Genomic DNA, 15,963 nt, shown 5'->3' with positions numbered 1-15,963 from the left:
CAAGCATATGTAGCAGTGGTGGGTGACAAACTGCAGGTACAGGCTCCTGTGGGCAAGTAACGCTGGTCCTGACAGAACACTACAGAATACTGACAGAAAACTAACACACTCACTGTGCATTAGGGAGGGAACCTGCATCCTGTCTCCCCGCCCACCCTTCCTGATGCACCGCCCACAAAGTTCTCAATTGGATATGCTGCGCGGGCACTCAATAATTGGCAGATTACATCACCAATGGACAGGCCGGGAGGGGGGAGTCGGATTATCAAGCCCAGCTAACGTGTAAGTTTTTCTCTATGAGGCTTCACTGCAGAGACAGTTGTGTGCGCGTGCACATTCCTTAGTGGGAACATTTTAAATATTTTTAGGAGGTTGTGTCTGTGTCCCACAAACTTTAGTAGCCGATTTCACCCTTAGACCAATGTGACAAGTGGGTGTATGTTAGTGTCAGAGTGAGGGGGAGATCCCTGTAAGGAGCCAATCAGCGCCTCCCCCTAGTTGATTCTAAATTAAAGGCAGAAGCGCAGCACTGTTAGACCAGTCAGGGAAACCCCAGAACAAGGAGGGAGATTTGCCGGAGAGTATCGATTCTATTGCGCAGGGATTGCACTAAATTAGTGCCTCTACGGACATGACAACCACCAACGGAGCTATAGAAAACGGGCAACCGGATAAGAAGCCCCCATTGCTCCCCAGGCCAATTACTAACCTGGAGATCCTGCACCGACAGGTATTGTAACTGCTGCATAGTATTATATACCACTAATCTGTTAACTACTGCTTACAACATACATACATACATACATACATACATACACATACATATATACTGTACATACATACACATACATATATACATACATGCATAGACAGACAGTCATTGATGATGGATATAGATGATCAATGAGAGATAATAGACATTGAAGAAGAAAGACAACCAGCCAGATGCATAGATAGGCAGGCAATGATAGATGATTGATTAAGAGCATGATGGAGCGAGAGAGAGATAGATCGATGATAGATATATGATAGATATGCTAGATTGATAGATTATATGATAGATCGATGATAGATAGATATATGATAGATTGATAGACTATATGATAGATCGATGATACATAGATATATGATAGATATAATAGATAGATTATATGATAGATCAATGATATGATAGATAATAGATTACTTTGTATAAGCACATTCATTTTACAGCGCCACACAATATGTTGGGCTCTAAAAATACATGTTAATAATGACAGAGGATAGATAGATAGATGATTGATAGGTACATGATTGATAGAATGATAGATACAGTAGATAGACCATGAAGATGATGGATAGATGATCAACAGACAGAAAGATAAGAGATAATAGACATTGAAGAAGACAGACAGACAACCAGCCAGATACATAGATAGGCAGGTGATGATGATAGATAGTGGATAGATAGATAATAGAAAGATGATAGATTTCTTATATAAGCACATTCATTTTACAGCGCTGCGCAATATGTTGGCGTTCAAAAATACATGTTAATAATAATGATAGATAAATGATAGATAGATGATGACAGATAATAGATTGATTGATAGATGACAGATAAATTGATGATAAATTGATAGATAGATGATAGATACATACATAGTCTATCTATGAATATGATGGATAGGTGAGACAGAAAAATGAGAGATAATATGATCTACATATAGTTATATAACTTTTTCCTTTGTACTGTTTTATAGAACGAAGCATAATGTAAATTATTATTCTGTATTGTGCTGCTTGGCATGATATACTGGTCATCAAAAACTCAGTTTTAAGCTGGTGATTTCCCCTCTCATTGCACTGCACTCGTTGCCTTCAAGATAAAGGTATATGGAAAGGGTGCTGCCTCTGTGCTTTATGTTGGAAGCCTCATTTCAGTGCATATAGTCAGCAGTGGCTTAATAATGCATTCTTATATTAGGTCTACTCCTTCGTAAAACATTTGCTGCAGCCCAGTATCATATCAAAAATGCCCTGTGTCATAGGAAGAAAGATTATTACTGACAGTGGGAATATGAACCCTATTTTTATCTATATATACAGGTAAAGTTGCTTTACCGTGTTTGCCAGTAAAAATTTTACAGGGCAACCCTTTTAAAATAATGGCAACAGAAGAGACAATAACCCGACATGCTGTCACTAATTACCCTAAAAAGAACAATTCATTACAACACACTACCTCTGTCTCATTTGAAACAGCTGGCAAATACAGTGGGTGCCTTTGGAATATCTTGTGTCCTTAGGCCCAGTGTCAATGAACCATTAAAATGGGTATTTGCCAGGAAGTCATCCGGGGCCCCACTACCAAATGATTCCCAGTGCTGCTTCCAGTGCTTCTGAAAGTAACACACTCTAGTCTAAGGTCAGGGCTATCCAACTGGAGGCCTTAGGGTTGGACTTAGCCCTAACAGGCCCCTACCTACCCTCCTCCAGGTCCTTCTAACTTGGTACATAGTAGAAGGTTGTATGGTATGGTTATTAAGTGAAGTACTGTCAAGGATTAGGTAGGGGGCGCTGTAGAGTCTGAAGGGAAAGGGCGAGTCCTTGAGGCAGGGGCTGTATGTGCCAAGGGGAAACTTGAAGGGAAGCAGGAACAGGTAGATGAGGGCGAAGAGTCAGACTGGAACAGGACGGATAGGACGACGATCAGGACTGGACAAGACAGGAAGAAGAGGGCGACGACTCAACAGGAAAGGACTGGACGTGGCAGGAGTGGAACGGCTTGGATGGGACAGGACGGTGCGGGCGTAGATCAAACTGGGGGATAGAGTGCAGAGGGAGACAGGAGCGGATAGCAAGAGAGGACTGGAGCAAGATAGCAAGAGAGGACTGGAGCAAGATAGCAAGAGAGGACTGGAGCAAGAGAGGGCTGGAGCAAGATAGCAAGAGAGGGAGACTGGAGCAAGATAGCAAGAGAGGGAGACTGGAGCAGGATAGCAAGAGAGGGAGACTGGAGCAGGATAGCAAGAGAGGGAGACTGGAGCAGGATAGCAAGAGAGGGAGACTGGAGCAGGATAGCAAGAGAGGGAGACTGGAGCAGGATAGCAAGAGAGGGAGACTGGAGCAGGATAGCAAGAGAGGGAGACTGGAGCAGGATAGCAAGAGAGGGAGACTGGAGCAGGATAGCAAGAGAGGGAGACTGGAGCAGGATAGCAAGAGAGGGAGACTGGAGCAGGATAGCAAGAGAGGGAGACTGGAGCAGGATAGCAAGAGAGGGAGACTGGAGCAGGATAGCAAGAGAGGGAGACTGGAGCAGGATAGCAAGAGAGGAGTACAAGGTAGGGTTGGAACAAGGTCGAGGCTAGAAAGGTACAAGATAGGAAAGGTAAGCAGGACAAGACAAGGCAGACTAACAAGGGAGAAGGGGCAAGAGCTAGAAACCTAGTTAGGGGCGATGCCGCAGTACTAGAAAACCATGCAATGCTCTGGCAAGGAGTGGTCTGAGAGCTGCCCTTAAATAGGGAAGAGGCAGCCCTGATTGGTTGATTAAGATAGGCAGCAGCTGAGCTGGGGCTGGAGAGGCCAATCAGGCGGCAGCTGGGCTGGGACTGCAGAGGCCAGGTTACACACAGTGAGTAACCCTACAGGCTGCTCACCTGGCCAAATGGTTAGGGTATCGAGCCAGAAACCCAAAGGTCCCCGGCTCGACTCCCAGCAATACCTGACAAGTACTGGCTTGTGTGGATTTATATATTAATGAGCAGAGAAAGGTCATTTCATGAATGAAATGATTAGATGATAGATTTGTGGTTGTATGCTGAGAGCAAAGTAGCAGAATACCACATCTTTGGTGCGACTGTTTTGAAGACTGTGTAATTGTAATGTAACTGAGGGGTATAATGTCCCTTTAAGGTTAATAAAAACATTTAAACAATAAAATAACCGAAAAGGATAGTTTTGACATTGACATGGATTTAAAAAAATTTACTTAAAGGACCAGTAACATCAAAAAAATTCATTGGTACACATCGAAAAAACCCCACCAAGACAAATTAAATTTTAAAATAGCAAAGCCTTTATTAAGAAATAACTGACAAAAACTCTGCTACCTGTCCTCTACAGAAAAGGCGAAAGGGCGACAATCCATTCTGCGGCACTTGATTTCTCCTCCTGGCTATTCTACTGACAGCGTGTCCCCCGAGAAACCCAGCCTCATCTGTCCATTCACAACATTTGGGGAAGCCCCAAGTGCGGAAGAGAAAGTCCCGGGTGGAGTTTAAGGCAGCGCTGGAGACATGGCCCGGGGGATGATTGCAGTGTAGCGCGGAGCCTGCGAAGTGTCCGGTTTATTTGGCCTTGTCATTCACAGTGAGTGACATGACTGTGTAGTTCTCTCTCCATAGGGCACATTGCACATAAAGAAGAACTTCCCTGGACTGCGCTAACGTGCGATTTTGAGGCGCTGGCGCAAAAGAACAGAAGAGTAGCACCTCACATATTCCTGCTCCACGTAACATTCCAGCACCTTTGTCTGTATTTGTAAGGTTTCCCTATAATCCGAGTTACAAAGGCACCGCCATGGGAATTTGGATTTGGGAGCAGGTTGGCTCATAAACTCCCTCCCTGTCATTGACAAGGCCATTGATCAAGCGCCGCAGAATGGATTGTTGCCCTTTCTGTAGAGGACAGGAAGTGGAGTTTCTGTAAGTTATTTCTTAATAAAGGTTTTGCTATTTTAAAAATTCAATTTGTCTTGGTGTTTTTTTTTCGATGTGTACTAACAAATTTTTTTTATACATTTTTTTTTATGTTACTGGTCCTTTAACCTTAGGTACTGTGCCATTATGTGTTGTATAAAGATAATATAAAGAGGTTGTTCTATGTTCTAACTGTACTGTTTTACTAAGAATCTGTACAGATAATGAAATCCATGTGCTGAATAGGATGGGTTTGGCTTGGGTTGGCTTGGCCCTATATGCTGCATTAGAACTGTCGCTGTGTTTTCTAACTAAAATGCAAAAGCTCAAGTAGTCCTGCATGTTTAAGCAGCCCTTTTTGCATTGTGATTTGACATATGATCTGGATGGATAGTTTCCTTTCCAGCGTGTGGGTAGTAATACCACCATGAAGACTGAGCAGAGCATTGTGACAGAATCATTGTGTTTGACCATAGCTATAGATATTTGTAGTCTATACTTTGTTTATTATATCCCCACAAGTAGAATTTTGTTTCTGTTGCCTAGCTTTCCTATGCTGTTGTTAGGGTGTGACTGACAGTGTAGATTCTGCCATGCACAGGACTCCATTACAATCTGACTGCTTGGCACTGGTTTCCATACCTCTCCATAGACTTTACTGTTCTGATGAGACAGTGGGGCTCATTTATCAACTCTGGGCGAATTTGCCCATGGGCAGTTACCTATAGCAACCAATCCGTGATTAGCTTTTTAAAGGAGAAGGAAAGTCGTCTTGCACTTGGGGTTGCCAAATGTTAGGCATCCCCAAGTGATTGTATTTACTTACCTGTAACCCCGGGCCGGTGCTCCTATCAGCAGAAAACTGCACCGACCCAGGGTTATTCCAGCGAGCACCACGGAGCAATACTCTTCCAGCTTCTTCTTTCTCCCAATTTCCCGGGGCAGACGCATGCGCAGTAGAACGAAATCTCTTCCAGTGACACCAAGAGTGAAGCCATAATAGTGGCATTGCTTACACTTAACAGCATTGCATACAGTACTGCAAATGAATGTCCTATTGCATGCCATTTAGAAAATATGAAGTGCAGGGCACCACTTATAAATCCACTTATAAATCTGGCATAAAGTACACAGACACATCCCTTTTCAGTGCACAGTTTGCGTGACAAATTTGTAGGTGCAAGTGTATATTTACGGGCAAATTTCCTAAGGTCCGATTGTTAAATTCGAGTTTTCTAAATTGTTTTTGTGTCAAAATGCACAAATGCAAATTTAAAAGCACCAACTGGAATGTAAATTTGAATGTGAGATTTATCACACCTCGACCATGGAAACAGTTCTAATTCGAATATTCGCCACCTAAAACCTGCCAAATTCATTTACAAGTCAATGGCAGAGGACTGCTGACCCATTCGAAGATGTTAACAGGCCCGGATTTGTGGAAAGGCCATCAGGATTTTAAGAGGGACGGCATGCTGTCCAACCACACCCACATTGGTTCAAAAACATTGGGGATGCGCTGGAGATAGTCATTTTTTAAATTTCCCGTACAACAAACCCCATTGCTCCAGTCCAGATGATGAAAATTTGCACGAATAAAGGGGAGGGGACAGAGGCGATGAACGCATTGGGCCTAGGGGCCCCCACTATGTAAATCCGGCCCTGGATGTTAATAACCTTCCTGACATTCAAGTTTTTTTTTCGGAGAAAAACTCGAATCGAATTTCACTAGAATTTGTTTTAATTTGAGTTTTTGGGTCAGTAACATTCATTCAAATGGCGTTTTTTTCATAAATAAGAGTACATTTGAATTTTTTAAAAAAAACAGAAAATTAAATTAAGATTAGAAAATTCACATAAATTCGACCTTTGATAAATCTGCCCCTTAATGATTCTTCAGTTATATAATTCATAATTAGATTTTTTTTTTATTATAGATTTTATAGTGTTTTTCACCTAAGATAAAAAAAACACAGTTCTTGACTCATTACCCTGCTGTATGTATAAATACAAGTTACCCCTGAAGAATCAGCATCAGTACAGGGTGTTAACTTATAAGGAATTTATATTTTTAAAGGAAAATAGGATTTATGGATAATTCATTTAATCTCTTTATTTGTAAAACAAACACAATTTACAGCATCTTTTTTGATTTATGGTCTGCACTGCGAGCCAAGGGCCTGACTGTTTGCCAGTGGTTCAGTCCTATTTGCATTCTCTAAATGTGTATATTAATAAATAAATGTTGGGTTTTAATGACCTGGGAGTATTGTGGTAAAAGTAGTAGGAAACCTGCCCAGGCTTCCTATCAAGTTTAATCTGTAAGAGGTTACTTCCCCTTATATTTCATGGATGAATGAAATTATGTTTTTGTAGAAGTTCATGGAAGGATGTCAGATGCCCATTTACACGGATAGAATTCAAATCAAAATACATTTATTATATTCCATATTGTGTGGTACTCTATTTAATGTTTTTCTTATGGTAGTGAGTACACACACACACACTTGTCCCTCATTAAATCTGTCCAGACACCTTACACAGGCTTTGCAGGGAACTCTGAAGCATGTGGGTAAGACAGTGAAGCAGAGCACAGGCACACACAGGCAGTGTCAGACTGGGATACCAGGGGCCCACCAGAAAACCTTAGACCGTGGGCCCACTTTCCTCTCCTCACTCAACCTCTTTATTTTTCAAGGGGCAAATTTACTAAACCGCGAAGTGGCAGGCAGGAAATTCGCCTGCGTGACGTCATTTTCACAGTGGCCCTGGTGACAATTCGCCAGCGAATTAGATAGTGTAGCGCAACTTTGCAGCCTAACACCTGGCAAAGGTGCACTCTGGCGAAGGGGTGAAATTACGCAAATTTACTAAGTATTTTTTTTTTTTTTATGAACGTTACCTCTTTCGCCAGAGTTGACTTTGCCAGGTTAGACCAGGCGAACTGCAATAGAGTAGATAGTAGTTTGAAAAAAAAAAATTTGAAGTCCCAAAAAAACGCTGGCGTTTTACTTTTTATAGGGTGATAGGCTAAAAAAGATGGAATTTTTTTTTAGGTTACCCACCTTCCCCCCTACATTTTATATAACATATGGCACCTTAACTATACTATGGGCACATGTGTAGGGCATAAGAACACCCCTATATACTTTTATTAACTTTCCCTAAGATTGTGTAGTGTAATGTGCGCTGCAGCATACACGTCCATAAATTTGGCGCCATATGCAAATTAGCCTTCACTAGCGTAACTTTGAACGACTGATTGTACTATCGCTTGCACCACTTCGCAAGCGTTCGGTAACCTGTGTGCAACTTCGGATCTTCGTGAATTTGCGCAGCCTTGACGAATCAAACGCTGGCGAAGTGCGGCGAAGCCAACGCTAGCGGATTTTCGGAAGTAAATTTCCCCCCTAGTCTCTATTCCTATAAAGAAATAGGGAATGACCATGAAATAGGCCAAATGATTAGAAGCAAGAGGCCCACTGACACCTGGGCCCACCGGGAATTTTCCTGGTATCCCGATGGGCCGGTCCGACACTGCACACAGGAACTGATCTTGTAGAGAATAACTTTTACGAAGGTTTAACACAGCAACATATATAACAGCACACTGCAAAATGGCGGGTTAGTCTTTCACACACTCTCAGTACAGGAACAGGAAGAAGAGAACATGTGACCAGCTGCTGTCGCTATCTTAAGGTGACAGCATTAAGCTAGACATCCCCCATTTTTAACAAAGTCTCCCCTAAGCATAATCTATATCTTTATTATAAAATGATTATTGTAAAAGACATTGCTGGGGATCTCTAACTCAGAACAGTCCAGTAACTTAGCAGTCTTTATTACGGTCCTTCCAAAGTGAGTGCTTCTTTGTTCTCTAGTTGGCTGGTGACCTGCTGGGATTGGCTCTAACTGTAGAGTCATCATTCACAGTTGGTGCTATTACAGATTCCACTGGATTTACAGCAGATGTATTGTTCATATCTGCCGGTAGATGCACCTCATCTTCAGCTGTTGGAATAGTAGTGTCACGTCTCAAATGACGTCTGTTTCTGCGGAAACGAGTTCCATCTGTAGTCCTTACCGTATATGATCTTGGTTCCGCTGTTGGTTTCACACTGACTGCCGGTTTCCATCCCTGGGAAGTCTGTATCCTCACTCTCTCTCCCCTCTGAAAGATTGGTAAATCTTTAGCATTTCGGTTATAGTGTCTTAGAGATTTCTTCTTCTTCACTAACATTTTTTGAGTTTTCTTAGGGACTTTTGTTTTGAGGATTTCAGTTGTTTCCGGTAAAGTACTTCTCAACACTCTTCCCATTAGTACTTGAGCAGGAGTGACATTGGTACCTGAGATGGGGGTATTCCTGAAATGTAGAAATGCTAAATGTGGATCAGCTCCAGTGCTGAATGATTTCTTGAAAAGTAACTTCACAGTTTGCATGATCCTCTCAGCTTGACCGTTAGAATGAGGCTATCCAGGACTAGAGTGAGTAAATTGAATTCCCCACTGCGATGCAAAATTATGCATCTCTCTACTGGAGAAAGGCATGTTGTCTGAAACCATATCCCTTGGGATGCCATGTCTGCCAAACACGGATTTCAGTTTTGCAATGATGAAGTATGAAGTTTTATCCGGAAGTTTTAGGATTTCTGGATATTTGGAAAAATAGTCGACAATCAACAAAAATGCATGACCTCTAAATTCAAAAATGTTAGCTGCAAGATTTAGCCATGGAAGTTCTGGTATATCATGTGATAATAGAGTCTCTTTGTGGTTGGATGGTCTATTTTCTTGACAGACTGCACAGTTTTCCACCATCTGTTCAATGTCTTTGGATATACTGGGCCAATACATGATCATTCTATCTCTTGCTTTGGAGCGTTGTATGCCTTGGTGTGCACTATGAAGTCGTTTTAACATTTCTGCTCGAGAGCCTTTTGGTATTACAACTCTGTCACCAGACATAAGAAGATCATCAGTTATTGAAAATGTATGACGAATTGGCCAATATTGATGTAAGGTAGATGGCACTTGTTTCTTTCGCTTTGGCCAACCTTGCATATGCATGTCTTTAACTGCTTTCAGGGTATCATCCTTTTGTGTTTCCACTTTTAGCATTTGTAGCAGCTCAGGACTTAATGCTTCTGTGGACTGCATTAAGTAAACAACATTCTGATAAAAACGTCCTCTCCATTATCTGCACTTTTGGTATCAACTGCTCTGGATAGTGTGTCAGCAATAGCCATCAGTTTTCCTGGGGTGTACGATACAGATATGTCATATTTTTGCAACTGCAGTAACATCCTCTGTAGTCACGCAGGAGCTTGTCCTATAGGCTTTGAGAGAATGGCTTTCAATCTGACTGTACTTTCACATTGGCCCTATAGATGAACTGATGAAATTTCTTTGTTGCAAACACAATTGCTATCAGTTCTTTTTCAATTTGTGCATAATTCTGATATGCACATGATAGTGCTCTGGACGCATAAATGATTAGATTTCGTTCTTGCATGAGGCATGTTGAACTTGATATTAAGCTTTCGGGCTCTCTATAACTTTGTTCAGAATGTCGTCATGTTCTTGCTTAGTAGAAGCAGCTATAATCATATCATCTGCTATTATTAGGGTTGCCACCCGGCCGGTGTTTTACTGGCCTAGCCGATAAAACACCTGCCAAGGCCGGTATTACAAATTTACCGGCAATGTCGCTGCCGGTAAATTTGTAATACTCCTAACAAAAGCCCTCGGCCGCCCCCAACCCGCTCAGAATTTATCTTTTTTTTCCTGTCTTCTGGCCAATCGTGTGTTAGGCCCCGCCCTGTATGACACGGCACGCCCCTTTCTACGTCACGGCCCACCCCCTTTTACATCACGGCCCGCCCATTTGCTCCCACCACCAGCCGGTAAGCATTGAATTAAACCCTAGCTATTATGTGGATGCCTTCATTGTTTCTAAAAGCTTCTGCATTTTTCTGCTGAAACACCTTACTAGCAGACTTTATTCCAAATGGTAGCCGATTGAATTTGTAGCACCCCCATGGTGTGTTAAAGGTACGCAACAATGATGATTGTTCATCTAGAGTGACATGCCAGTATCCGTCCTTCTCATCCAGGATGGTAAAGAATTTTTTTCCACTTCGTTTGGATTGAACATTCTCAGGTCTGAGATTTCCATTTTTCTTTTCTGTAATTACAAAACTGTTCACCCTGGGTGTAGGTACAGTCACAGGACTCACATCTCCTGTCTCTTTAAGTTCTGAAAGCGTTTGAGTAAATCTGTCTATGATAGCATATGGAATTTTCCTACAACCATGTTGTGGCACTGTAGAGACTTTTTTTTAGCACCCCCAGTATTATACATGGAATAATGGACTCAAAAGCAAGATTCCTAGAACAAGTGCTCCCTTGACTAACGGTTGGAAAGGGGGGGGGCTTAATGAATTTATGTAAAATATAGCAAAACAAAAGAGCTGAGGTTCTGGTCTGATTCATGTCTACAATAGCGGACATGCAGCACACACCACCCTTTTAAGTACTACAATTATTATTATGCTGCACAGAAACATGGCCTAAGGACCTGAAGGGTCTTTACTGGCACTTAAAACATTTTGCAATAACCACGTATTTTCAAAGTTTGGAGAAAACCTGGTTTCTATAAGCACATTTGCATAAAGTATGCACCAGAGTTGTGTGCCTTTGTGCCTCTGACCACTAATTCCTTAAATCTTTTTAGCATTCTCCCCCCAAACACCTGCACTGAATTTTATATGGAAGATCTGTAAATTCCTACAGTATGAATACTTGCTAACATTAAAGCACTGGGCATGAGCATTAACAATTCATGTGAGTCTGATAATATGTAGGTTTGCTATGTGTTTGTGTTTTGTGAAGATGGGTGAACCAGGCAACCAATGTCTTCATATCTTTATTTGAAAAGAATTCCATTCACTAGATTTAAAGATATATTGAAACAAAATAAAAAATATATTGCTAATTTAAATCTCCTTTATAACACCTTCTAGATATTTATTAACAATGAGTGGCATAAGTCTATAAGTGGCCGGACTTTCGCTGTGTTTAACCCAGCCACGGGAAAGAAGATATGTGATGTGGAGGAAGCAGATAAGGTGAGTGCTTTGTAGTTGCGATGAAAATGCCAAAGCATTGATTTACTATATTAAACCAACAGCATGTGAACACTTGTGTGTGACTATCGCTCAGCATTGGGTCAATTTTCCAGTATTGTGATTTTCTTGCAAACCTTTATCATTTTTATTGCTGTTTCTAAAGAGTAGAACTCTTTAGAAAGACACTTAAAAAGGGTTGCTCAACTTTAAATTATTTATTTTGTATGATGTATATTCTGAGACAATTTGTACATGGTTTTCATATTTTATTATTTGTCTTTTTTGAGTTATTTAGCTTTTTATTCAACAGCTCTCCAGTTTGCAGTTTCAGCAATCTGGTAGCTAGAGTTAAATTACCATAGCAACCATGCATTGATATGAACAAGGGACTCGTATATGAAAAGGTGAGGGGGCGTCAAAAGAAGGAAAACTACTAAAAAGTAGCACTAACAATACATTTGTAGCCTTAGGGGAGAGACGCATGCTCAGATTTGGGGAGATTAGTCAGACAGCGATTAATCTCCCCGAACTGCCTCCTGCCGGCTAGAATGTAAATCGGTGCAATTTGTTTTCCGAAGTCGCCTGAAATTGCCTCACAAGGATACCTCAGCCGACTTCGGAAAACGAAGCATTCTGAATGGCATCCTACCGGCAATTTACGTTCTAGCCGGCGGAAGTCAGTTTGGGGAGATTAGTCGCCCCAAAGAAGAGGCGATTTATAGCCGGGTGACTAAATCTCCCCAAATCTGAGCATATGTCTCTGCCCTTACACTGGAACAAAAAACACACCAGCACACGAGACTTGTATCTGCAGGGCAAGCCCTTGCAAAAGTTTTTACTGCGGCGGTGCAACGTTTCGGGGCTCCGCCCCTTTGTCAAGCATACTACATACAGGTGCAGATGAACATTAAGGCATTAAGGCATAAAGGCAAACCAATTAGTGAGTCATTATACAAAAATGTGAAGAATCAATTTCAATACAAAAGGTTTTTCGTTATAAAAATGACCAAATTACCAAAGATACGTAAGATAAATTCACATCAGAGAAATTTTTTTTTAAAAAATACTTTGGTTCTTTTCGCAATTATTGTACATGGGTGTCAGTATAAATAGACAAAACACAGTACTTTTAAGTCCATGTTAGTAACAAAAAGCAGCAAATTCACCTCAATTGAAACAATTGTTGCAATTAACCTAAGAGGAAGGTAAAAGTTACAAAAAAAATATATACAAAGATAGAAAAGTTAAAAAGTAATCTTACCCTACATATCAAAGGAGAAAAATTACAGATACCTGTCCCTGTAGTTTAGGCAAAGAAATTTTCTTATCTGTAAGGGAAGTAAGAAAGCTTATTAGACACTTATTTTACAAGAAACAGGACAAATTAAACTCTTCATTTAATCCCCTCAAATATCTTGTTTGCAGTAACCAAATCCAATAACACTCTCTCCGCGAGAGTAGACTTTTTTTTATCATGTCCCTGTTTAGTTGTAATTTTTTCCAAGATTTGCCACCGGATTTGTGCCACCCGGTGCCCGTGTTCAAAAAAATGTTTGGCTAACATGGTCTCTTTTTTATATTTTGTAACCTCAGATTTAATCTTTGCATCTTCCCCAGTAATTGTAGGTGGATAATAATTACGTATGACAGATTTGTGTTCGTTTAGGCGGACTTTTATCTGCCCTTACACAGCATTTTTTAGATAGGGTCGGTGACCCCATTTGAAAGCTGCAAAGAGTTAGAAGAACAAGGGGAATAATTCAAAAACTATAAAAAAGAAAAAATGAAGGCAAATACTATAGCAAACTTAAATGTGAACCACCCCATAAAATGTGTGCTACTCTTTTTGTGTCAGAATAATGTGGAGGGGATAATGTGGAGTGCAGATAAATCTGTGGGAAATGGAGTATACAGCAGCTTGCTTGTTTATTGGACTGCTGGGCACCTGTGATATTTCACTGACCTTGCACACCTGCTCTGTACCTTATTCTAAAAACAGGGAGTAGATAATGGAGCAAAAAGGAAGGAGAACAATTGTGGGGCAGCACAGTAAATAGCAGCATCACTTCAGTGGTAGTTACATGTATACCAGAATGTATGATTTACTCCTGCTTTGTTAGAATATTTCTAAACGATTATCTATTGTTTGCCATGTAAAGTATTTTACCTGACAAACATTACAAATTGATATTTATAAAGGCATTTAAATTGCAGTTATCTGTGTCCCACAGGCAGATGTTGACAAGGCTGTTGAAGCTGCCCGTGCTGCATTTCAGAGGGGCTCTGCGTGGAGAAGGCTGGATGCCAATGGCCGAGGGAGACTGCTACACAAACTTGGAGACCTCCTGGAAAGAGATAGAGTTCTCTTGGCTGTAAGGGACACTTACTGGCCTCTACAAATACTCATTTTCCTCTTGGGTTTCTATAGCTAGATGCAGCAAGCTGGCTTACTTAGAAATCATTAAATAGGTCTTATTTAGCTTTAGAACATGATATCAGTGCAAGCTAAAAAAAAAAAAAAAAGAAACCAAGATAATCTACTTTCTTAGGAAGAAAGAAAAAAAAAACAACAAATCGGTTCATTGTCCCATATGATATTTTCATCCCAACCCAGTCTGTTAGAACTAGCACTCTAGCTGCTTAAGTTTTCCTGCTGGTGAATTGCTAATCGCCCCTGAATGGATGACAAATGGCATGCACTCCAATACATGAACAGTTAGACAATACAGAAAGCACACCCAATCCAAACACCATTAATATCCATTTTTCAGAGTGTCAATCTCTTAATTAAGGGCCATGTTCAGAGAGCTCTTAGAAAGAGCATACAGAAAATCTGTACCGATACAAAATGATGTTATAAAATACATTACATTAAAAGATTACCTGCACAAATATACCCAAAACACTATAGATTTCCAAACATCAGCCAAATAAAGTATGCTTGTCTTAGAAAAGAAGGGCCCCAATATTGGAGGATGAAACTTTTGTGAAGAGGAAAGAAGGGATCGGCAGTGTTTCAACACTTTGCCAGGAAGAATCCCTGCAAATGTTTGTCACTAATCCAGTTTCTGCGGTAATGTGTTCAAAATGCGGTCTCTGTGCTTTGGGACCACCTTCTCATTGTCTGTTTTTATTGTTACAGACTCTGGAATCCATGGACACGGGGAAACCCTTCCTTCATGCCTTTCTAATAGATTTGGAGGGTTGCATTAGGACCCTGCGTTATTTTGCAGGCTGGACTGACAAAATACAGGGCAAGACAATTCCTGTAGGTAAGGGCACATCTGTCTTTCGATAAATGGTGAGATGATCAATGAGCAGGTACCTATATTAGCAGTGGGGGTAATAACCCTTTAGGGAAGAACTGATAGCAGGTATAGTAGGGAGAGACGGTTCCTATAGTAGCAGTGGGATAATAGTCTCTGGTAAGGGACTGTGACTGTTGGATAGCAGGTATAGTAGGGAGATTGTAGAAAATATGAAGGTGTGGGACACATCCAAGGCAGCAACTGGACTGCAATAGTTTCTTTATTGGGGGTAGAGATACACAACATGTTTCGGGCGGCGCCCTTTGGCAAGTGTGTCCAAAGGGCGCTGCCCGAAACATGTTGTGTATCTCTACCCCCAATAAAGAAACTATTGCAGTCCAGTTGCTGCCTTGGATGTGTCCCACACCTTCATATTTTCTACAGTTTGACTAAACTGGGATATCAAGCACAGGATACCCCGTGGGAAAATCCGACTAAGAGACTAGGTGAGCTCCACGTGTATTCTCATTTGTATAGTAGGGAGATACGGTGCCTATAGTAGAAGTGGATACTAGTCTCTGGGAAGGGACCTTGAATGTGCGATAGCAGGTATAGTAGGGAGAGATGGTGCCTATAGTAGCAGTGGGGATAATAGTCTCTGGGAAGGGACTTTGGCTGTGGGATAGCAGGTATAGTAGGGAGAGATAGTGCTTATAGTAGCAGTGGCGAAAGAGTCTCTGGAAAGTGACTGTGGCTGTGGGATAGCAGGTGTAGTCGGGAGAGATAGTGCCCATCTACTAAATACTGTCTCATTTTAGTTCTCAGGTACTACATACTGCCAGTGCAGGAACTAGGGAGAGATTATCTAAACAATACTGAAATATACCCCCAAAACTCTGTGTTAA

General features: G+C 41.2%; 1 protein-coding gene across 1 annotated transcript in view; it reads left to right on the top strand.

The window, feature by feature from the left end:
* The first annotated feature begins 263 nt into the window (after positions 1-263).
* aldh1a3.S (aldehyde dehydrogenase 1 family member A3 S homeolog) overlaps positions 264-15,963 on the top strand; it is a 35,161-nt gene continuing 19,461 nt past the window's right edge. Inside the window, exons 1-4 of the mRNA XM_018255270.2 lie at positions 264-730; positions 11,706-11,810; positions 14,042-14,182; positions 14,953-15,082. Of these exons, the coding sequence (XP_018110759.1) occupies positions 632-730; positions 11,706-11,810; positions 14,042-14,182; positions 14,953-15,082 (475 nt within the window). The 5' untranslated portion in view covers positions 264-631. The remainder of the gene's footprint in view (positions 731-11,705; positions 11,811-14,041; positions 14,183-14,952; positions 15,083-15,963) is intronic.

This window comes from Xenopus laevis, chromosome 3S, assembly GCF_017654675.1.
Source record: "Xenopus laevis strain J_2021 chromosome 3S, Xenopus_laevis_v10.1, whole genome shotgun sequence".
Taxonomy (NCBI): domain Eukaryota; kingdom Metazoa; phylum Chordata; class Amphibia; order Anura; family Pipidae; genus Xenopus; species Xenopus laevis.
Note: the sequence above shows the minus strand (reverse complement) of the source record. Positions and strands in the feature narration are given on the sequence as shown.